This window comes from Bombus vancouverensis, chromosome 5, assembly GCF_051014615.1.
Source record: "Bombus vancouverensis nearcticus chromosome 5, iyBomVanc1_principal, whole genome shotgun sequence".
Classification (NCBI taxonomy): Eukaryota; Metazoa; Arthropoda; class Insecta; order Hymenoptera; family Apidae; genus Bombus; species Bombus vancouverensis.
Window position 1 is genome coordinate 8,405,110 of NC_134915.1, and position 25,024 is coordinate 8,430,133.

General features: G+C 30.8%; 1 protein-coding gene across 3 annotated transcripts; it reads left to right on the forward strand.

Annotated features, from left to right (window-relative positions):
* Positions 1-4: 4 nt before the first annotated feature.
* Positions 5-23,925, forward strand: wdp (Leucine rich repeat protein windpipe). 3 transcript variants are annotated; one of them, XM_033347767.2, is made up of 3 exons: positions 5-320; positions 17,846-17,895; positions 19,975-23,925. In XM_033347767.2, the coding sequence occupies exon 3, from the start codon at positions 19,992-19,994 to the stop codon at positions 22,086-22,088; it is 2,097 nt and encodes a 698-aa protein (XP_033203658.1). In that variant the 5' UTR covers positions 5-320; positions 17,846-17,895; positions 19,975-19,991; the 3' UTR covers positions 22,089-23,925. The 3 variants fall into 3 exon arrangements, with proteins under 3 accessions (XP_033203658.1, XP_076474629.1, XP_076474630.1); XM_076618514.1 differs by having other exon boundaries at positions 6-320; positions 19,972-23,925; XM_076618515.1 differs by lacking the exon at positions 5-320 and adding an exon at positions 15,868-15,886 and having other exon boundaries at positions 19,972-23,925.
* The last annotated feature ends 1,099 nt before the right edge of the window (positions 23,926-25,024 follow it).

A 25,024-nucleotide genomic window follows, 5' to 3' on the forward strand; every position in this document is an offset into this window, starting at 1 on the left:
ACAGTCCTAACTCGGCCTCAGGCTACGATAGATCGTATCTTACGTCGGTTCGATCTTGCCGCGAATTCATCTTGCGCGCGTCAGCTTGTTCCGGTCCTGACTGACCTCTTCGCTCAACTGCGACCGATCGAAAGACCTTCAAGTATCATCGAAACTCTACCGATACCTTCCTTTTATCGCGCCTCGCGTCGATAACGTTCCGCCGAAACGGTTCTTTCCTCTTCTTTTCCGAGTGCTGGTGAACTCAATTATTCAAGGATACTTTGCTGTCTCAAGGATTCTTTGGTAGGATAACATACCAAAAGACTGGAACTTAGGAGGTAAGGACACGTGGTTTCGCAAGACTTCTAGGGAAGTTGGCCTTCGTTTGTGAGAAACCTCATTTTAGTTGGAAGCGAATCAATTCGAGAAATCGAGTGTGAATGGAAGATCGCGTTTCCAAGTAGATCGTGACATCCAATTAATTTGGGATTAAAATTTTTTGCTATGTCAGTTTTCTGTCATTTGCCGGCTACAGGTTTCGAGTAGTGTTGGTATTAATGTATGTATGTATGTATATGGCAGAATGTAATATGATTGTAACGAATACAGCTTTGTGCAAATTCTCAGAAATGAACGATGAAATTCATTTTTTATTTTCATATTAGCGTATTTGAATGTTTCATCGACTGAACGCTTCGCGGAAATGGAACCTTTGACAAAAATGTAAAGTTTAAAAGAAATGAAAAATTCAGAAGATAAAGAAACTTCCAACGGGCGCTTTTATCGTGAGCACGATCTATGATTATAAATTTAATAATCTTAGTTGTGATCTAAATCTAGTTCCTTGATAATACGTATGTAACATAGCCATTAGTTTTATAGTTAACTGCACTTTCTTTGTAACCCAAATGAATAGCTATTTATACCTGTGTCCTGTGTAGATTAAATTCAATTCTTATCTTGCATCTCATGATTTTTGTAAGACTGTATTTCCGGCATCGACGGTCGAGCTGTATTTCTCTAAACTTAGAATAAATCGTTAGAGATCAAGTAACGTAACCTCGAGACAGTCAGGGTCGGTCAATGAAGTCTAGTTCGGTCGTATTTTGATTTATGATAGGTAATAATAGGTTATTAGGCTATGGTTCTGTGTCTTAACATTACAAAATTAACAGATTTACTTTAAACTAATTAATAAAAATCTTAATAAATCTCGACTTGTTTGAATAAGATTTTAATTCATATTAACAACGAGTTCTTTTACTTTGTATTGTTGTCCTAGTTTAAATTTTTGCATAAATACTTGTTCCAATAATCTACATTTTTAAAACAGCAACGTTAATAATTATTTTACTTCTACTTCCTTATTTCATTCTAAAATTATTCAACTGTGCACAAGTAATAGTGCAGTACTTCCTGATTTTACCTTGATCGTATTAATACTTTTATAAAATAAAGAGATAAGTCTTGGTATAGAAAGGTAGTTTGAAAAAGTTTATTATCCAGATTCTATTAGAAGTACCTGCAGCTTATTGTTACATTAAAACTAATATTTATGTAACATATACCTTTTACTCCCATAATCGTTTACAAGTAGAAAAGTGTACAAACTTTCTACAATTTATTTAGTGTTGAATATCTTTAAGATATTGTTCATTTTATTCTTATATTTTACACTTAAAAACCTGCCTCAAAATAATAAAATAATTACCTTTTTAATACTTTTAATTTAATATATCTATCTAAAAGCCTCCAGCGCACATCATAATCGTGCACATTTCAGTAAGCATTCTTAATTCCATGAACAATACAAACACAGAATGTATATAAAAATGTGAACACTACTAAGACACATTTTTTCAACATGATATACATGAACATTTGCATAAATTCCATAATAAATTAATTATAAATGCTAATGATCCATTTTTCATTCCTTTTTTTATAAATCAGCATATTCATAGTTCTTATGTTCAACACATTGATATTGGATTCACAAGCTTAAAAATCGTCAATAATGACGTGAAACTGCTACATCAGCAATGTTATACCTTAAAAGTAACGTTTTTAAATAATTAAAGGATGCTTACTGAACACTTTAAAAAAATAAATGAGCGATTTCATATTCAATGGCTAATGATTATATTTTATCATCAAAATCATACTGAATCCTGTAATGAATTTGTGTTGTACTCCAAGTTGTACTGGGGATTATTACTTTCAAAATATGTACAGGGCATCTTACAGTGAATTGCCATAGATTATGAACACTGAATTGTCGTAGTTTACTGTACGCAGTGCACATTGCTTCTTAATATTAACTAGATAGCTTTGAATCAGTGTCAATATTTGCGAAATGATTCTATATTGTTAACACACCTAGCTTTATATATAAATTACAGTAGTAGAAAGGAAAACTGTTATGATGATGTCAGATGGTTGACACACCTCCGTTACTCCTACAACTACTTCATTCATTACTTTTCTTCTTTGAAGACATTGACTCCGTTCGTCATTTTTACGTAATATAACAAATGCAGTTATCCACCGATTGATAGTTTCTTCAGTTCGAACGTTACGGCTCCCATTGAAATGATGGTGGAAGTAGAATTTAATGACTTTTTCTTACCGTGTGAATGGAAATTATTTTTATTTCGACATTGGGATATTACTGACGGGTTAACAGGTATATGCGTGATTGGATTGCCACGTACGTCATGATTAGTCACGCCACCGAAGCATACTTTCCACTCGACTTGGGAAACCAGCAATTTAAAAAAATTGTTATCATCTTGGATTTATGTCACGATACATTGCATTCCTGGATTTGTACAAGTACCTGTTCAATTCGTTATCTTTCTTTTAAATGTATATGTATTCTTGCAAGTAAAACTGAAGTTGTATTACAAATAAATAATAATTTCGGTACTATTCCGTTCAATACCACTCGATAAAAATTCGTATGAAAATTTGCATTGTCATTCTTCGAAGGTATGTAGCTATTATTAGATCCCTTAAAGGCCACCCAACTTGTAGTAGTTTTGTTCCATAGTGAGTTATTTTGGTTCTAAATAGCTTCACTAAAGATACGAATATTCCATTTCAAGGGCAAACAGGCTAGAACTCTCCATTTTCCTATGTGAGAATACGATGACGTTGGATTTATTGTAGACAGGCAGGCTCAGGATTATATGCTGCTTTTGATTAACATGTTGCACAATACTTATTCAGGCTATAACAAGAACTTGAGGTCGTACAAGTACAGGCTTAAAAGATAATGAATGCCGAAGACGCAACTACGTATCTACATATGTAAAATCGCTTCATTCAATAATTTCTCTTTCCAAATTTATATAGACGAAAATTTAAATATTCCACAAAACGTTAAGCATGGAAAGAAAATTGTATTCATGTCCAATGGATATAGCTTCTTTGGTTCTTGTTAATAAAAGATGTATATTCTTCATGAAATTTGTATTTCGGCAATTTGTAAAACAAAAAATTATTTATGCTTATAAACAAATATTTTTCACAATTCCATATAGGTTTTCCCTAGAATACATAAGTTCTATATATTTTATAACATAATTATAAAATAATACCTTAATAATTTATAGTAATAATAATATTAAACAACAGGAATTAGCTAATCATATTAATGTCAATATTGTACGTACATTAATGTTAATTATATTGTGTTAGAACTTAATAATATAAAATAATAATAAAGTGATAAAATATAAGTGATAAAATATCACAAAAATCTGTTAGAAAAATAGATTCTTACTTATTGTAATAGTAAAGTTATAAAAGTAAATAGAAAATTTAGTTGCAGATTATACAAAATTCATAAAACATTTTTTTTTTGCTAAAATACTTTTGTAAAATGCATTGCAAAAAAACATTATTTGTATCGAAACCAAAGTGCGAAGTATCGCTATTTTCATATGTGAATCTACAATATCTTATCAACTTTTTATCCCACTGTAAATATGTTCGATTAAGGGAATGTAGCTTTATATGTTGCAAATATTCTCCTACGAGTGAAATGTTCAACCCTTTCAAAGCATCGATATACCATTACTTAATTAGGATGATACTGATTGAAAATGATTGCTGATATTGATCGACAATTGATAGAAATTCATATAAGTGACGCGTAAATTGGCTTATAATGGATGCTAAATACTGTAACAGAAATATAACTTATATAGTATACATATATATTATATATAAATATAACAATTATGACAATACGGATTTTTATGTATTTATGAGAAATTTGAAAGTACAAAATTGCTCACGATACGGATAATATGAAAAGATATAAATAAAATATCCAAAGTATAGTGCCTTCTATAATACTTAGTAGGAAAAACAATTTCCTATCGATGTTCTGCTTTTTTGTACAAAATATATTTACTGTATTTTGAAAAATATGAGTTTGCGTAAATATCCACAGTCTAGTTAGATTTATAGCTATTATATTTTCATTTTAATAGCTTAATGTTTGTAATGATTGTAAACTTGTCAGTAAATCAATTTTTTATTCCTTAGAAATATTTATAGCTGCGTCTGGGGGAGTTTTTCAAATTAAACATGAATGTTTTGTCTATTATCACGACTATAAATATTTTACGGGCAATTTCCTTGCAATCACTACTTCGATAGGTCAATTAAGAATTTATAGCAAGTAGAAATCTAAAGAAACCATATCTACGCATAAAATAATATCGTGGAACGTTCGCTGATATGTACATATAATGAAAATACGTGACAATTAGATTGTATTCGGTGCTCCAAGTTTTTTCAGCATAATAAAATTAATATATTTCATGGATAAAATGAATTAAATTCATTATACTGCGAATTTCTTATTGAGTCCTTCAATTTTCATAAATGAACTGCAATTATATTAACTCCTAAAACGTATGTTAATGCTTTTTGTGTATTCTTTTCTTTAAATTACATAGTAACAGAAATCTAATGATCTAATGATTTCCCGATCATAGGTTGGATCGATAGATGTTTATTTGATCATTTGAGTTAGACGAGGAACAATTCCCAAACAAAAGATCAAGCCATTTTGTATTATTATTGTAAGAATTTAATGGAGCATCTATGAGCCTATGTTTATGCTACAACGTTTTTTCCATTTTTATTCATAGAATATGCTACCTTCGCTTTGCGGAAGATACCTGAGCACCTTGCATACTAGTATATTCCGATAAATATATTTGTTGTCACAGTCAATAAAAATGTTTTGTAAAAGAACAAATAAAATTCAATCGTAATATTTTGCAATGTTTTTAGAGTGTTTTATTATTTTGTTATGTGACGGATATTGTTGAGAAGTTCTTGCATTTTAGCTTCAATTTATTAAGAAAAATATAATATATTGCATAATATAATATAGTATAATATAATATAATAAGAATATAACATAATATAGTAAGAATATAGTATAATATAATAAGAATTAAGAGAAACTATTTTACAAGTGAAGATCAAATCATTGATGGCATTATTTGGTTTTTATCTCATTTCGACTTGTAAGGATTTGTGCGAATAATATTTGCAAAAACGAATCGAATTGAAGGAGTCTTGACTCGAAGTCCAATTGACGTAACTCAGAGTATGTCCATATTATGATATCATGATAAATTCTCAGGTGTTTATAACGAAACCAAACAACGTCATCGAAGTCAGTTTTTTATTACTTCAGTCTTCCCCTTGTAGATGTTTGTATGTATCGTACGATACGTTTTACTCTTACTTTTTATTTATGTGTTTCCCTTTAGTTCTTGATTATTCTTATCGGAAATTTCCAAGTACGCGCATGTAGGAAACGTATAGCCTTACAGAAAATTGTTTATTAATGTAATACTGCTTATGTATGTTGTTAAAATATAAAACGTGATATAAAATATAAAAATCTTAGAAACAAAAAAAATGTTCCTGTGTACTTCCGCGTTATTAATCTTGCGTTGTTAATCTGTTTTATATTTTATATTTATCCTATATTTACACACTACATTAGCATTGATAAATTCTTCTGAAACGAATTCATTCTGTATCATGTAATATCTACACACTTACGCAGTTATGTTACTGGAATTTCAAGGTTTTATCGCAGCAACATATGATAACAATTATTCGATTATTTCTTACTTCTGACTACGTGACTACTTCCGTCAAAAAAACTTCGATCTAAGTAATACAGCTCTTTTGCTGTTACGATAAGCTTGTCAAAGTAGTACATTCTGCAACTCATTGATTGTGATACGTAAAGAGATAATATGTATTAAGATAATGCGTATATTACCTTACTTTTTTTGCTTGAAAACGTAATATTCTGTATAATTACGCAAGTTACAATCTTATAGATTTCATGATTATCTGCTTTACGTTTCTCTTGTCGTTTATTTGTTAATGACCTGGAGGGTCAGTTAGGGAGTAATGCATCTCATCTTGACATACGCACATAAAATTTAATATAACATTTATAAAAGTAGACGGAATCATGGTGTGATGTAGAAATTAGTGATAGAAATTAGAAAGCATAATAATGAAAAGCATATAAATGTAATGCGTTGCTATTAATTTAATGGAGGTTCATGTATACTTGCAGGTGATAAATTGAAAGTTTTCCAACGAACATACTTTTATCGTTATGTGACATCATGCGTAATTATCATAATTCGAACGAGCTGAGGCTTTCTTGGAACGTTTGCAGGTTTTACGTACCTTTTATCATAAATTTATCAATGCGTGTTATCGTTATATGTGATAAACATAAAATACCGCAACTTTTATCTTCTTTTTTCATAGCACAAATTTTCAATATCATTTATGTAATATAGAAATATGTGTTAGTATGTATTGTATTTGTTAAGACTAAAACAAATATACAGATAACAAAGGAATAGTCATTTTCGAGACATTTGTCTAATTCTCAGCGAGAAAATAGTATAGCGATTAATTCGCTATAACCTTTTACAATAATTTTATATGATATTTATAAAATTTCACACGTAAGTTATGTTATTTCTTCGTGTTAATGATAACTTATTAACCTTAAATTCTCCATTTGTACATATGTCCATAATATTAAATGGAGAATTGGAGTTAAAAAGTTCACTGATTTTAACTCACAAATAAAAAAATCTGTTATTAATGTAGTTCATAATTCCAGACATTTATCTATGCAAAACTTTACTTTTAATAATCATTAAACATAAATATCTACTTGTGTAATCAGTTACTGTATCAATTTATTGATTCATAATTCGTATTAATAATAATTAATTGATATTCATACATAAAAACGTTTTAATATCTCTTATATAATCAAAATGATTGAAAATTCATTGAGAAATCGAGTATTTTTCAAATGTAGTGCTATTTAAAAACCGCGTAAGGTGGCATAAAAATTATAAATAATTATATATAAATGTATATAAGTAATTCTGTTATGTAATTCTTAGATACAGCCTAATATAGTAGCGATTTGAGGTACCGTATTGCAGCAACCTTACAAAACTCTAGAGTTACCCAAAAGAAAATGTTCTAGTTTCACAACAAGTGTTTAAAGACAGTTACGTAACATACATGTAATGTCGACTCTGTAATATGTAATGCAGCATATAATCATTCTTTTTATATTTAATATTCTATTTTAATAATAATTTAGTTCATAAATGTAATAAATATTTCAAAAGGTGGTAGTAGTAGTATCGTTTTAAATTTAGATTACACATGACATAGATACACATGGGTATGTATCTACCTATTTTCTACATTCTTCTGTAAATATTGTCTTAAAAATCTTAAAGACTTTATGTTTGATCTACATGCCTTCTCAATTTACAAATAATTAATATAGAAATTACTCAAATATTATCATTTTTATCGAAATCTCGTTCCGATATTAATTACAAATCCTCGATTAAACATATCCCACAAAACCGCAAGTCCGCTTATCTGTTATATACTCCGTCAAAGGTAACGTTAACTCAACACCTCAAACTACCCAGAAATATGGAAGCAATTAACTGTAGAGCTTGTTTCTCGGTTGATCTTGGTTAATTCATGATTTTCTCTGATCTTTCAACGCACGTGTCATTTACTGTGAACTTTCACGAAGATTATGTGCCTTTGAACAAGAAAACATTGACCGCAATAACTAGTATGTTGAAATACAATTAGGAAGAAGAAATTTGGAAAAAGAATAAGAAGGAAGAATAAAATACAGAAAGCAAGCGAGAGGAATGGATATAATAATGGTCAGAAATTTAAACATCATATGAAAAATTTTATATTAAAAATAGTCCATAACATAATGGACATGTGCATAAAAGAAATATTAAGGATTTGATAATATATGTTAAACGAAGAAAAGAAAACAACATTGACTCTTGCTTTCGTAGTTAAATATGTATTTACTTTTGTACTAAAAATGCTTAATACATAGAGGCAGGCTCAATAGTATGTATAAGCGAGCATGCGACGATTCTTTACAAAAAAAAAAGAAAAAATGGAGAGGATATAGAAGAAAATTTTTTTGTCCCAGTCTCAGTTTTCGAGAAAAACGAGTTTAAAAACTCGTCAATTTATGCTTAAACTTAATTACCGACTAGCTATGAATAAACAATCAGTAAGAAGTTATTCTACATGCGAAAACAAGTAAAAATATAAGTGAAATAAGTACAGTTTAAATTAAGCAGTTTTATAGTTTGAAATACATTCTGTACAAAGTAAATGGTGAAAAAATATAATCTAAGCCAAGTAGATTTATGATGTAAAATATATTCTGCGAAAAGAATTTAAAGTACAACATCCTAGCAATAAGCGTTAAGCTTATTATACAAGATAATTGTAAAACAGATTCTTCCTACCTAAGTAACTTTGTAACGAACGTATGTCAATTAACTTCTTCCATACGACGCTCGTCCGTCGCTCAGTGTCACTTGACGGCAACTGTAATAATTATTTAAATGTAATATGTACAAAAGTTGACAGATTACTTATAGTTACGCGATCAGAATGACTAAACAAAAGGATATAAACAGTTGCCTGAAGGCAATGGTAAATTGTATGCTTTTTGCAATTGTCGACTTTAGTCCAACGCTCATGTCGAAGAGGTTAATAGTCATCGATACCCATTGTATAACATTTACGTAAGTAATTGTAAGAAGTAAAAGATGTCAGAAAGGAAAAGGATAGTGTATTTTCATCTACTTGGCTGGCTAAACAGGGATAGACGTTATTGACGACATTAGCAATGCTGATACACTGAAGTCGACAAAGTGACCTACGACCCCTGCATATTTATTTTAGTTTTGTCGGTCGGTCTCATTCTTTTTATTTTGTTCGTATCCGTGTTTTACATAGTTCCAAACGTTTGCGGCACTGTGTGCAATCCACATTACGTTCGCCGTTCCCGTTCGCGGTATACGAAATCGCTAGTGAACAACGAAAGCATAGTGTATACAGCAAAATTCTGATGTAATATCATGATACAGTATGTTGTGCAACCTACGAATCACGTAACGTGCCAAAATGTTCGGAACACCTTGAATTTTTCTCAAGAATCGGGAACGATAACGAAATTCTGTACTGCTGACCTTCGATAGAGACAGTAAGAAATATTAATCGATTGTATGTAATATCAAAAGAGTGATTTGATAATTAAAAATATTTTAATCCTCCGAATGATATATGTTTTTTACGTTTAGTAGATTTTTATTATTGGCAGAAAGTATTATAGTTGAAATATCGAAATTATTATAATTATTTATTAAAAGTATACTAAATAATATGAATGCTGAAGTCTCTAATTCAAATAGAATTTTAAAAGCAAATAATTGTTTATACTTGAATGTCGGCAAGTGTATACGTTTTAGTTTTTTAATATTCATAAGCAACTAAAGAACAAAGTATTTTAAGAATACATACTTCGTTTGATAAAATGTAGCTATAAACAATGTAGTTATGAAAAATTTTATTGGCGGAACTTCCTTTTCAAAATTTTACAGTTACATGGGGAAGGCGTAAGGTGATTATTGAACAGTAGGTATTACATTACTACAATTGAAAGCTTTGAAGTGTAACTACATGTTTACTAATCTGAAATATAGTTTTATCTGAAGTGAGATATATCCTACAAATTTATAATACCGTCAAAATGTATTGACCGTGTTTTATAAATTTTCTTTATATATATGTCTAGATATAATAAATAAAATACTTTGATTTAAATATAAAGTGACAATTATTCAGCACAAAGGATCAAGATGTGCAAAGTTGAAATTTATGCAAATATTATACTTCACCATGGTAGAGAAAAACCGAAATCATGTAAAAACGAAGTAAACGTATTATGAGTTATCGAACATCGACGTCATTTAATCGACGATTATAAATTACATAGATGTGTTATATCACATGATATTAACGGAGATGTTAAATATTATCCTGAAAATATTCTTCTTGAATTTTTATCTGCACGTTAACAAATTATTGCTTATTAACAAAAGAGATAAAATAAACTATTTTTTCCATCATATTGATATTTTTTACAAAACTGTGTACTATTTGCGTTAATATTACATGTGTGGAAAATAATTCATTAATAGAAATGGTTCATTGTTCAGATACCTCGTGTGCTAGAAACTATTCTTAAAGGGCAACTTTTTCAAAGATTGCATTAGATAAGATAAGATAACTTTTATGTTGCTTATGTTGCCTGTTACTTCTTTTTCACTCATTTGAAGATGTCTCAATATAACGCGATATTCACTTATGTAGTCTTTTTTTACAATTTCGCTGTTGAATTAACAAAACAATTTTATACAACGATTTTTTCGAGTTGAAAAAAAAATAATATAGATAATATAACATATAATATAAGATAATATAGATAAGAAATAATATAAATATGAAAATATAGTGAAATATATTTCTCTTCCTATAATCGTAAAAAATAAAATAGAGTGTTTAATGTTTAATTCCTTACATGTGTATATAAAATTCTTTCACAGTTATTCACTGACTTCTAAACACTTCTACTGAGATAATATATGCTTTCTAATATTTTTTTTGTAGTATTTAAGATAGAAAATAAAAAAAATTATTTCCTTATAGTGCATTTTAGATTATAAGGATCTAATTTTATTTGATTGAATTTTTATTTAATTTAATATAATGTAATATTTTTACTTAATTTAGTGATTTAATAATGTAATAGTAATGGAATAATTTTTAATAAAACTATAACTAGTTATTATTGGTATTTTATCTACTATTATGTATCATATCTATTATATTAGTTGTTACTTTTCATTGTTTCTCTCTGTCAAAATTTATATTTTTTTCTTAACTAGATTAAATTACATAACCTTTTGATATAGACGCGTGCCGATTGCCAAGCTGAAAAACGATCGACGTGTTACAATAACATTTTGAGATCTAATTTTATGCCAAAACACACCGTCTACATGTATACGAGATCAACGGATCTCTTCCTGTACAGGTCACGAATGAAAGTAAAATGAAGTAAATGGTTCATAGTGGTTTGATTTGACTTTGTTATACGATCTTTTCTACTGCGATATAAAAATCGATTTTAATGAGGTGCGATATACATACATACACATGTATCAGCTTTCGAGACTTAACTGCGAACAATTTAGTTTTTATTAATATGCAGTTAGATTTCTGTCGATTTGTGTTTAACATGTAAAATTTCAAAGAAATCCACTTTCCGAGACTTCAAAGACGTCCAGAAAGTTTAAATAAAATATCTGTATTTCCTTGATGCTTTGCGAATTTGTATGTATTTATGTAACAGTATGTACATTATACATATCCAATGACGTTTTTTCCCTGAAAGATGCAGTCGAGAAAGAAAAGATATCACAGAGAATGCTTTACACTTTTTTTTAAACAGAATCTTGAATTAATACATTTCCTTTTCCATTTTACCATAAATAACGCATACAGTAAAAAGTCCAATAATCTTGAAAATTAAAAATCGTTTGATAATAATTATAACATTACCATTTATAGGGATATTAATTACAAATATCATGTTTTTCACGTAGTTAATTGAATTTTTTAATTGTATTGTTCATTAATTGAGTATCTGTTACGTTTTTACTATTTTTTTTATATATAATATTACGTTTTCTCCGCTGATTTTAGTATGATTATATATTTAATACAATGGTAAACACTCATTAATATTTGAGGTAATTGCTAACATCGGATTTATTACGTTTGATCCACGCAAATAAATAGAGAGTTAAGATCGACTAGTAAACTGTTTAAATATAATTGTGAAGAGATCTTAACATTAAATTGTTATCAGAATGATAACGGGCTTATGTGGGGGAGAGAGAGTTGAAGATGTTGTTCTTAGATTATACCTCTTAAAATAGTATGGAAATTGAGTTGACCTCTGTTCTATTATAAAAAGTGTCGTGACTCACATCTTCTATTTAAGTCTATGAATAATTTTCAGTACCATTCTTTTTCTTGCTGATTTTTTTAGTATTGTGTTACTGATTTATTTATTTTACATATAGAAATGGTCATTCTCCGTATTTTATACATACATACTATCCGAACACTTCAATCGATTTATAGTAACAGCATTAGGATATGAGCATTAGTAAAGTTATTTGTTTAAAAATTGATCGACAACAGATATATACCTTTGTATATGTTTCATCGATGTATCTACTGTTTTCAAGTATTATTGTTTAAATTGATCAGATTAGATACCTAAGAACTTATATTCTTTCTGAAACATTGGGAAAATTCAATGTTGAAAACGAAATTACATAGATATACACAAGAAATAATTATTAACGATAACTTTAAAAAAAAAGTTTAAACAATTTACACATATACTGATCATCGTTTTTTTTATGATTTAAAACTACTGTTTCAGCGGGTCAGATCACAAATCGTTATTTTGTAATTCTTCATATTTATTATTAGTGGGTGAAAAAAGATATAAAAATATTTGGTATACTCGCCTTGCTCTCTTAGCCGAATGACACGTGCGACATTCACACCACTTGCTTCGCTACGAAATGTATGTCAGCAGCAAGATATCGTCCTTAATTGCTTCCATTGGTTGTCAATAAGAACTATTTCAAAAGTATTGACCATGTGATTCTTATAATTCAAATAGATTTGAAGACGTTGGTGTAACCGCAAAGCATTATCGAAAATTTTGACGTTACCAAGTAATATACTATTTGGTTTGCTTTCATCAGTTACGGAAAACCAGTTTTCATGGTGATAACGGGATTATTTTTTCATTGTATTACAAACAACTTGTCAACGGTCAATGATAATCGTAAAATTAATAATTAATATGTTACATGCGTATATGAATGCAAGAGAATCTAGTTTTAGTATTAATTTACATAGTAGCACATTCGTATAAGAGAAATTAAAGTTCCATCGGCTTTGATCTTGCCTCTGTGCAATTTTCTTGTTACAAAAGATAAAGTGCTGTTGATCTTGTACTTGTATAGGAGATGTCATTAATATTCCGTTATACAGTTGAAGATAGCGCTAATGTTTCAATTTTAGGTAATTGGCTAATTTATCCTTATCATCGTTATCTATACCGGTGTTATCTACATTTTATGTTAATATGGTTTTATGATGTAGCTAAGATTTATAGAAACAAATTTTACTTTACAAGTGGTAGCACTGCTCGTGGAAATATGTACTATATCCACGCATTACCTTTTGCTGCAAAAGCACTCGTGTACTTTCATTTTGTATTTATTTTTAGAAACTGTTTTTTGTAAATTGTATATTTTATAGTACAAGTAAATGACTGATATTGCTAATTATATGATTCATTCCCTCGGCATAATTTTTTTACTTTTCAGTTTCTTCTGAGCACTAAATATGTGCAAACTCATTACTTTCACTTATTATCAAGCATCATGGAATATACTTTTTTCTGTAATATTTTTTCGACTTCTTCTTCGATATATATTATAATAAAGATTCCAATCGATAAGAACCAAAAGTTACTCTTTATATTGTATTTTTGATTAATCGTATACAATAATAATACTCTTTCTATCGAATTGAAGTTAATGCCGTTTGTTAACGGATAATTACAACTAATTTTCATTACTTATAATCTTTGATATTACGTATTACGTTAATTATTAACACAATACAGAGATCTTATCGATTTCCTTAATTTCTACTTAATAATGCTCAAAAAACCAATAAACAAGTTTAAACAATTCTCTCGTACCGTCATTCGATGGAAAACATTACAACTCTCTCGTCGTTACATTTTTGCCGGCAATCACGGAGTCCGAATGATTAATCGAAAGCGGCGATTCATAAATAGGAAAGCTCGTTAGAATAGCACATATGAAATTGTTATTTCCGATTACTTTGAGTTGATTGACCTGTCCTGACGTATGGTTCGATCCTGATTTCTGGTGCGTTACGGTTTGCTAATCGTTTCGCACGACCGGCTGCCATCGATACCGCGATACCTGCGTGGTTAAGACACTCTCCCTGTGTGGCCTGCGTCTCTCTTTTTCGCTCTTTCCCTCTCTTTTCCCCCTGACTTATACCAACCCGCATTCCCTCGCGCCGCTTTCCTTTTTCCTCGGTTCCGCTTCTGTTCCTTTTTTCCCCTCTGTACCTCTTCGTTGCGCTTCACGCTGCCAGGGTCCTACCATGTCTTCGAGCTCCCGTGAAACACCTTGGCATTCCTTTAAATGGATACTGCAGATACTAAATCTGTAGTTACGTTATACGTGCAACATCCGCGTAATAATTATACAGGTGCGTTCATTCCATCCTCCATCCGCTAAGTTAATACATTATGTCCAATAATTTGCTCGTCCACATCATCACGTAACCTTATGCTTTATTTAATAGGGTGTAATTCTATTAAATAGCAGCAGTAGAAAATAGTCAATGAGTTTTGTATCCCATTATGATTATATTACAAATTTCGATACACTTTAAGCACGTTCTAATTACATACTACTGTAGAAGTATTTCTTTTTTGGTATGGTTTCTATCTTCGTGAGGTTATTTTAAGAATCGGTAGCGTTGTAACTATCCAAGCAATTAAAGAATAAGCTATGTGTTAAAGATCATATTATATATGTAATTGAAGGGTTTAGTACAAAAATCGGTTAGATTCATTAGTGTTTGATGGCGTATGGCAGTTGAAATTTTGTAGATTAATAGATTTTTTGATACGATACATGTACATTTATTTTTTTTTGTTTTTTTCTTTTGTTTAGTAGTATGAAATAAACGATACAGAAACGAAAAGCTAATTTTTGTTGGCTATTGGCAACAACAAGAAATCTATGCTCATCAGCAAGAGAGAAGATTACTTCCCATCGTGGGGCTATTCGACTATTGGTAGCTTCAGATCTGAAACGACGTATACACATATACATAAATAATTTTTATCTTAATTTGGCAAATCTTCATTTACGTACTATTTATTATCTTTCGGAAAGCAATAATTCTACGTCTCGGTATAAAGTAGAATGTAATCTCAAATTAACGTAATTTATGCATGCATTGTTCAAGATCCATATCATCGCTTTATCATTGATGTAGACAAGACATTATCGTTTAACAAAGAAAAATAGCCGATTAAATTATGGAGCCGATAACTTTTTTTCATTGATTTTATGGAGGTCGACGAGTTCAGATGGAATTTCACAGACACTTTCGTCTTCCTCGTATCGAAAGGTACACGACCTCTTGAAACGACTTCTGGAATTGCCGACTCTGTTAGAAGCACGTGGTGAACTGGACCACGAGGCCGCGAAGGTACCGTTAAGCGCGCAACCGGCAAAAAGTAGAGGCATGACCAAAGCGGGTGTGTATGCTCGTTGCCACGTTCATTACAACCTCGGATTTCCTGGTCAGCCCTATTGGAATCATTGTCACTTCCTGTATTCGTATTGTACAATTTAGGATGGATCAGTTCTTCGTTGTTTCTTTTGTTCGCGATAATACCTTTTTTCAATCGAACGTGAGCAAAATAATACTACTTTGAAGAAAAATAGATGCTGACGTTTAGTTTATTTAACCTTCATATTTAGCCTTTATTTAACTTGTATTAAGCTTGTCGTCTTTGTAAAAAGAAAAATTAGCGTACCTCGTAAAATTCTAAGAATTTTCGAAATTTCCCGACGTCAATTTAAAATACCTTATGTTCACTTAAATATACTTTTGTACATTAAATCTAAATAATGTTTTGAATCGTGCTAGCTGTTCATAGTAATTTGAACTGAGGAGGATTTATGCAAAATAGGTTCCAAGTATCATAATAACGTTCTCTGTCACACTCTATGTGATTTTTAGAAAGGTATCTCCGTTTTCTTGTTTTCAAATATTAGGGCCGATCTCAAGGACATCTTGGAACTGTAAACAATATTGAAAAGATTGCGACAGATCGCAATAAATAGATGAAGGCTTTCAGTGCGGTTTTCGAAGCTGGGAATAATGTCTGAGGAGTATAGTTCGTGTATAGCGTTCTATATACTTTTCCACTGTTTCTAACTGTTTTAAATTGAACCATTGTATTAGCTAATAAACTTCTTAACGAAATCAGTTTTTTATATGATAATTCAGAAAGTGGAAGCTGTAGTGAATCTAAATAAATTTCTTAGCAATAAAAGAAACGAAAGAAGCTTGCGTAACAGTAATACAAATTTCAACTGTATCGTAATTTATTTTAATTAAGTAGGAGGTAGTATTACCTTTCGGTGTCCAATAAATATTTCCAACAAAAATTTACATAACATTATGTAGAATACATATGCTTAATAAGCATAGAATGATTTCCAATAACAGGTTTGATTTATATCTCTTGTTTCACTATTTTGTAATAAATGTTAACTGCAATAAATATTTGTAATAAGTGTAATTCAATGGGATTAGGTACTTATTAAAAAAGGATTTTTACTTAGAGTATAGCATGAGAATATAAATAAGTAGGTTTAAACATGTACGGTATATAAGTAGCGGTTGCAGACATAATAACGTTATCCTTTGAACTCAAAACGGTTAACGTTGTCTTGCGGTAAGAATTGAGTAATATAAAAGAATGTAAGAACGTTGTAAAACATTAAGAGAAACTAACTTGTTCAGTAATTGTAGTTCCCCTGTAATAACTTTTACTGAATGTGTATGAGGCAACTATTTTCACTTATGCTTTTATAATGCGAGTCTGACTAGTATTACTTTTCTCCTCCTGTTCTTCTTCTTCTTCTTTTTCGTGTATTCCATTGTATATAACTTATTATTAGCGAAACGTAATTTGTGATTCATAAATATTATTTTACGAAGAACTAATAATATAAGCTACTCTTGAGATATAGAATAAGACAAATTAATACGATAAATAAAAGTAGCGGTGGCTTGGTGTTATACAAACGTATCGTTTGTTATAATATTTTGTTCAGCATAGAAGAACATAACGCGATTCTATTACTTATTTCTCGATTCTACTCACTTTTGTTCGTCACTTTTCCGCGGACCGAATATTTTTATCGAAAAGTTACGTCATTCGAGAAGAATCCATTTGTCGTATAACATATGTATAATGAAGCTGGTGACAAGGTAAACTAAACGACAGGAATTTCTCTTAGCTGTTGGCTCTTGATCTCTTACGATGACATTTCCGAGAAAAGTTTCTTGAACTACTAATGAGATCCGCTTACTTTACCTTAATGCCTATAACTATTTATTATAACACCGTATATTTGATAATCGTTGATATAAATTATATTCACGTAGCAATTCTATTCTTATATTTTTCACTTTGCTGCAGATGCTTTCAAAACCACAGTCCTGCTAAGGCTACATCTGATCAAATATATCGTGAGTATTTTATTATAAATATCTCTTGCTGTGCTCGAAATTATTTTAAAAACGAACACTCTCGAATCAATAAATAGTAGGACCTACAGATGCTTGAATTTTATACCGCTTACGAGAAAGGATTGCAGAATCTGTATTAAAATCTCCTTATCTTATTGGCCATGACCTATCTCCACCCACGCGTCCGAACAAAACACTTGGAGACTGCTTTGCGCAGTACGTAACTACTTAAATTCTATTAACCGATCGCGTCTGTTTGCACATCAGGCGCAGAAATTGTCATAAGAATACCCACACACATGTCACTTGGACTTTAGATCGATGGAATTATCCAATGGACAGTGCACACTTTTAAAATACACTTCATCGGCACATATACGTATTTTTATATAGCTTTATCATGTAGTTTTATCTAGAACTAAGTTATTCATTCGATTGATTTATTTCCTTAACAATTATTTAGAAATTTTAGATTTATATAATAAAGCTATAATCTTACATTTCTATATTAAAGTTCTGTAATATTTGAACATCTTCAGAATCCAGTCTATACATTAACCTTTACTAATCTTAAAACGTTCGTTCCTTATCTTTATATTCGTTTAATTCACGTTAGAGTTTGCATGATATACAATGGACAAAATAAAGGCAAACAATGGCACAATTATTTGAATTATCGCCCTGATATTAAAGGGCACTTGATATGCATATTAGCAGTCAGAGAAATTTCAAGGCATACAAAGAACGCGTGGTGTGTGCAATCGTGGTCGCAAATTAATGTGATTATAATCGAAAAAAGAAGTTCAGTGCTTGTGCATTCTCGTGAGAGCTTCGCATACCGAACAACGTTTTCCTTTCCTTTCATCTGAAGAAGATGATGTGTGTATATAGTAATTACTGGTGGCGGCACGTAATGTTGTCAACGTGGGCAACATGCAAAATAATGCAAATAACGTAGTAATGCCGAAAGTAATAGACTCACCTTTGGTTCATCTATCTATAGAACGACTGGAACGATAATTTAGCGGTTTAATGTGGCATTTACGGCTACAAAACTAGTCGCCATTTTATCGCTTGTTTCTCACGATTGCAAACCTACTTGAGTTATGATTTTTCCAAGAGATATTTATTAATTTTAAAATCAGTTTACGTTTAAACAATCAATTAAGAATAAATTGCCGACAAGGATATGTATATTTATTCCGAAGGAAAATAATTTCTAGCATAGAATTGATAGGCTTCTATATGTTTTGGCAATTTATTCTTAAAAAGCTATTGATAGAAGAAATTATGATAATTTAGACTGAAAAACTGCAGTATATAAATATCCATACATATATAACGATATTATGTAATTTTTTACCAGTAAATAATAAAACATAGTAGATAATAAAGTTACTATAGTGCAAAGCATATCCAGTATTCACAAACATTATTCGTTAAACAACATACGTTTGAAAAAATTTAAACTGAGGAGACTGCTTTCTATGGTAATTTTTGAGGCTGAAAATGTAAGTTTGTTGCATAAAATAATAACTCTGAACTACAACTTCTTCGCAAATAATCGGCGATAATAAAGCGGATATAAAAGTTTTCAAGATATCTGTATATTAATTTTCTTAGTTATTCGTGTTAAAACATCAATTAGCATTGAAATCGTTAAAGAAGCAATGTCATCGATTCGAGTGTTTCACGTGTGCGATTATAAGATTATAAGATCTCTTTTTATAAATTACAATTTTGATAAATGAAATGATATTATGATAAAATTATAATTAAGACAGAATTTTATCAAAGTTTTATCAAAAAGTGTCGTTATTTACAATTTTAATGCAGATTTATGTCAAATAAAATAATCGAAATATAGCTATAGAATAAGATAAATTAAATAACTTTATAAATATTACTATGATTTTATCATCCTGATTATCTATTCTGAACATGTATGATCTTATATGAACTAACAACACACTCCTGTTCTGTTTATGATTTTTCTAACATCTGCCATTATTAATCTCAAAATCAGAACGATGAAAATTATAAATAAACTAATTATAAATTCTCTTTTCTTTTTAGCAGGTGAATCGGATAAAAAGATGCAAAGAATACTGTTGCCATTGTTCTTAACATTCTTGAGCTATTCAGGATGGACCAGCGGGCTTTGCGTTTTGGAGAACGGTACAATAGCTCGTTGCCACGATCTCGAAGATGTCAAATATATAGACACTTCTGCCCTTAACTTGCTGAAAGCTTCCACGGAGAAATCTACCCTCGGGCCAAATCTTTTCGTCAATTTGACCAGTCTTCGGCATTTAGATCTTTCCGGAAGTGCCATCGAACAAATAGAACCAAAAAGTTTCAGCCAATTGACGAATTTACGAAGTTTAAACCTTGCGGATAATCGTATTGGACATTTGGAACTGGCTTCTCTAGATGGTTTAAATCATTTGCATAGTTTAAATCTTCGTAAGAACAATCTTCGACACTTGCCACCGGCCTTGGCTCGCTTAAAAATTCTGAAACATCTGGACGTTCAAGGCAATCCATTGGAATGTAATTGTGCAACACTTAGAGTAAAAGATCTAATCGTAAAAAGAGGCGTGAAAATCTCGAAGAAAGTTCTCTGCGCTAGTCCGAAAAATGTAAAAGGAACATCATTGCTCAAATTAGATACGACGATTATTTGTGAATTCGAGGAACAAGATCGCGAGATGCAAAATGATCAGGCATCTACGTATTCGGAGGAAGATTATGGCTCTGGAGATTTGTTTGATACAGAGGAAGAGAGCATGGAATATTCGATAGAAGCTTCAACCACCGAAACTCCGAAGGAAATCGCAGTTGAAACACCATTCCCAGAAATTCCTGTTACTACTGCTTCGAGTTTTGAATCAAAAACAACTGAATTACAGCTTTCGACTCAAACGACAGTTGCTAGCGAACCGACAGATGCTAGCAAACCAACAGATGCTACCATAACGACAAACAACAACGACGATGAGATCTTTTTCGATTCCGAAGAAAAAAGCAATCCTACTACGGTGGATATGACAACGGAAAGGAAGAAAGTCTACCAAGATGGTCTATTTTATCCGACAGAAAGTTCAGGCGATGGAGAAGACGGTTCTGGAGAAGGATCTGGAACAGGCATGGATACTGGTGACTGGAATACAAGTTACCAACCTGAAACAAACGACGAAGAAAAGGAAGTTTCTCTTTTTGAGAGATTCTACAATATATTTACGGGATCAACGACGTCTTTAGAAACGAAAAAGGAACCTAACTTGGAAGAGGAAGAATTTATCGACGCGTCTTCGACTAAAGGTATCGAGGAAGAAGAGGAACAATTAGTCGACAAATCTGTGTCAAATCCGGTTGCAGTAGGTGTATCAAAAAAGGATTCCGACGAAGCAGTACCAGGTATTACTGACATCGGTACCAAAGCTGATGTAACGACACCTGTTAATGGAGTTGAGCTATTCGACAGCAAGTTGAACGAGATGACGAAATTAGGCAAAGTTAAAGTGAACGAGGAAGACGCGGATAACGAATTGACGGTATCTCCAGCGAAACAATCGAAGAAAGGAATGGGTTCTTACGTTGTTCTAGCTGTTTTATTGGCGGTTTTGGCGACTCTCATAGGATTTGCAGCTTACAAAGGTGACTTTTGCAGGAAAGGAAGAAAACGTGATGATGTTGAAAATGGGACTGAATTGAAAGACATGCAGAAAGCTTTGTTGGAAACGGGAAGTTCAACGCAACCAAAGATAGCTTCGAACGGAAGCGTGGAAAGCACACCTTTGGTCGCAGACACGACAGATCATGATGAGATAAGGATTTCGAATAACTACCAAGTGACGGCAGAAATACCGCGATCTCCGAACGGTATTTCCGACCGTACAGAACCAGTAAAACCACCGCGAGCGATTACTCCGCAAAACGATCAACGAATTGAAGAGACAACCGGTCAAGATGGAAATTCTCCGAAAGATGATACGTTGTCGTTACGGACAGATTCTATAGATCCAGTAGTTAATGGCAGCCCGATTTCACCAGAAAAGATCCAACCTCCCTTAAGTCCCGGTGCTCAGAGAGTGAAGATTACTTTGCAAGAAAATCCTGACAGCGTGCCAAGGACCCCTATACTCATCACGAGAACAATGGCTGGTGAGAATCTAGTCAAGACGCCATGAAGTAGATTCGAAGGGCCTTAATCGGATGAAAAACTTGAATCCACAGGAGAATCAACGAAGACGAAGAAGAGATCGGTATGTTCGTGTGTGCCGAATTATCGGATTCATAATGCCACCAGTGTTCCTAAATCCATGCCGAATGGGCCTTGATTTCAATGGATTTTTAAGATACTGTGAGACACACAATTATACTATCATCGAATCTGTGTTTTGACTAAGAAACGGATTGCTTTAAGTGAAAGTCCAGCTTTGTAAACGTACAGTTTATTGACGATTCGTTTAATCGAGTTAATAGGAGGAATGAACGATTCTGCGAAATGTTGTTTGTACATATTTGCAAATAATAGTCGTACATTATAATACTTCCGCTGTTTGAACAAAGTTTGTGGATGGATACTATTTGATACATTTTATATACGTTTATGCAATATTAGCACACTAGTCAGTTCTCTTAAGCATCTTCCTTCCTGTGTAAACTCGAATGGAATTTGAATACGATAAGTTCCATTAGAATTCTTTATACGCGAAGTATACCATTATTGTTGCAATATAACACGAGTGATGCTAAAGCTATAAGAATCTTCATATATAATGTCAAAATCTTTCTCTATTCGATTCAATTTTTATATGATACTACACGTACGGTTTTCGTTAAATTTTTCTTGAGATGTATTATAATATATTGATAGTAAACGAATGTTTCGTTTTGTGATATTAAATAAAAAATTAAATGTTCTTCTGGAAGAATACAAAAGAGTTTGACTTTCGCTAGCGAAACTTAACACTTAATAATTAAAAAATTAATTTATATAAAATCTATATCCTATGTATTTATAATAATCATTCCAAGTTAATCATATCATCCTCATCGAACCGATGATGTTAAATAAAATATTGATATAAAGTAAGATAATATAGAGTATATGTAATTTATAGTTGGAGACAAGCAGTATATTTGAAATTTGTTTGGAAAGGAAATTAAAACTTCAACGTTTCAAATATAAAATGTCAATTGTGTGTCTTGTATCCGCACGAGTTCGCATAAGACTCAACATTTGCATTTTTTAGCAATTCTTCAACTGCTGAACAACCTTTTTACTACACTTAAAATTCCATAAGGATAAATATTATTAAATGCGAATAATCTATTTATGAAAATCAACATTACAAAGTGTTAATGTTAAATATTGTTTAAACATTTGTTACGGTGCATTGAAAGTAATGAGAATTATCGTTAAAATTGTTGGATAATAATATTTAGCTAAAAAAAATTATGGGTTTCCCCTCAAACGAGGAAAAAATATTTTTAAGAATAATTCTCTGAAACTTGTAGCTTTGATCATATTTATTCTTCTATACCAAATTTCTATTAACTTTTGCAAACCAAATGCGTAAAATATTGAAATATTTGCCATTAAGATAGCGCAAATCTCCTTGTAAAAATTATTTCCAAAGAAAACCTATGCGTCCTTGTATTATGGCAGCAAACTATTTGTGCAAAACACGAGGCGTTTTAATTTCGTTTAAGCGTGTTCAGTTGAACTTGTAGCAAAGAGAATTATCTCATTGATACTGTGATTATCACTGAAACGCTAAGAGAAGGTAATGTTCGATCCTTCGTTTTATCATCGACATATCATCGTTATTTTCGCCATTAACTTTGTTCCCTAGATAAGTTTTCCCATGCAACATTTATGAAATATACATTGTTACATATATATAGGTACAAATTGTATGATAGCGAATATACAGTTGAAACAATCATATCGATATATTTTTCATGCGTTTATAATTTTGAACAATGGATGCGAAATAAAATGATAATATTTATAAAATACATGGTTGTTTTCGTCAGTATTATATCAATCCTGTTAAAGTACCGTTTAATTATAATGAAGTATAAATGCTTAATCCATAGTACCTATTATTCATAAGGAAATAAATAACAACGTACGAAATGTGGAGAAATAACATAAAACAGTAGCGGAAAGGATAATGATGATGTTTTTATTGACTACTGTAACTGTTAATGATAAGAAAAAGGATATAAATATTTTTTATGTATAAATTTTTTTATGTATATATATATGTATGTATAATTATCTCTTTCATAATAACTTAAATTTGTGAAAAACAGAAATATTTAAGAATTGAAATGATATTGAAAATATGCAAAAATGACTATTATACGTATATAATGATTGTTATACGAATATTAAAAACAACTTGGTGACAACATACGTTACATTTCTAGATACAAAATGTCTGTTTAACATCATTGTTTACTATTTAAGAGATTTACATTTTTCTGAACAACTATTGGAATTTTCTTCGCTTCATGTGTTACGATAAATGGTACGTTTATTGCTCAAATTACCGGCTACGGTGCCAAGCTGACTCTAACTGTATTCAAGTTGATCTGAAATTACTGTAATTTTACAGTTCCTTTATTAAATCCTAATCCCTCAATGAAATATGTTGTTTCACGTGAGTAAAAATATAATCAGCTGTAAGTTTCATTTCGTTATTAATTCTATACGCACACGCACATATATATATAATGTTTTTAAATCTTTTGCATTGTGTTAGACGAAAAATGTATCTTTACATCTAACCATAGAAAAATATTTTTATACAATATTTTGACTTCTTTATTAAGACATTTGAATTATTATTACATACATAAGTTAAACTAATGTTTTATCTATTACTTACGAAAAATTTAGATCCACTCTAATATATCATGTAGCATGTGTAAAAAATTAATTGCAGATTACAAAGAAATATTGCAATTTTGAGAATGACGACTTCTTAAAGATAAGATAAATGTGATATGATATACGTACGTGCAAAAATTAAGTACTTAACGTAATCTAAAGGTTTCCAATTAAAAATATAAAATAATCATAGTGTGTAAGAGATTCCTTGTATTTACC

What these genes read in the sequence shown, in the direction of transcription:
- wdp (XM_033347767.2), top strand. Translation starts at nt 19,992, where the DNA reads ATGCAAAGAATACTGTTGCCATTGTTCTTAACATTCTTGAGCTATTCA.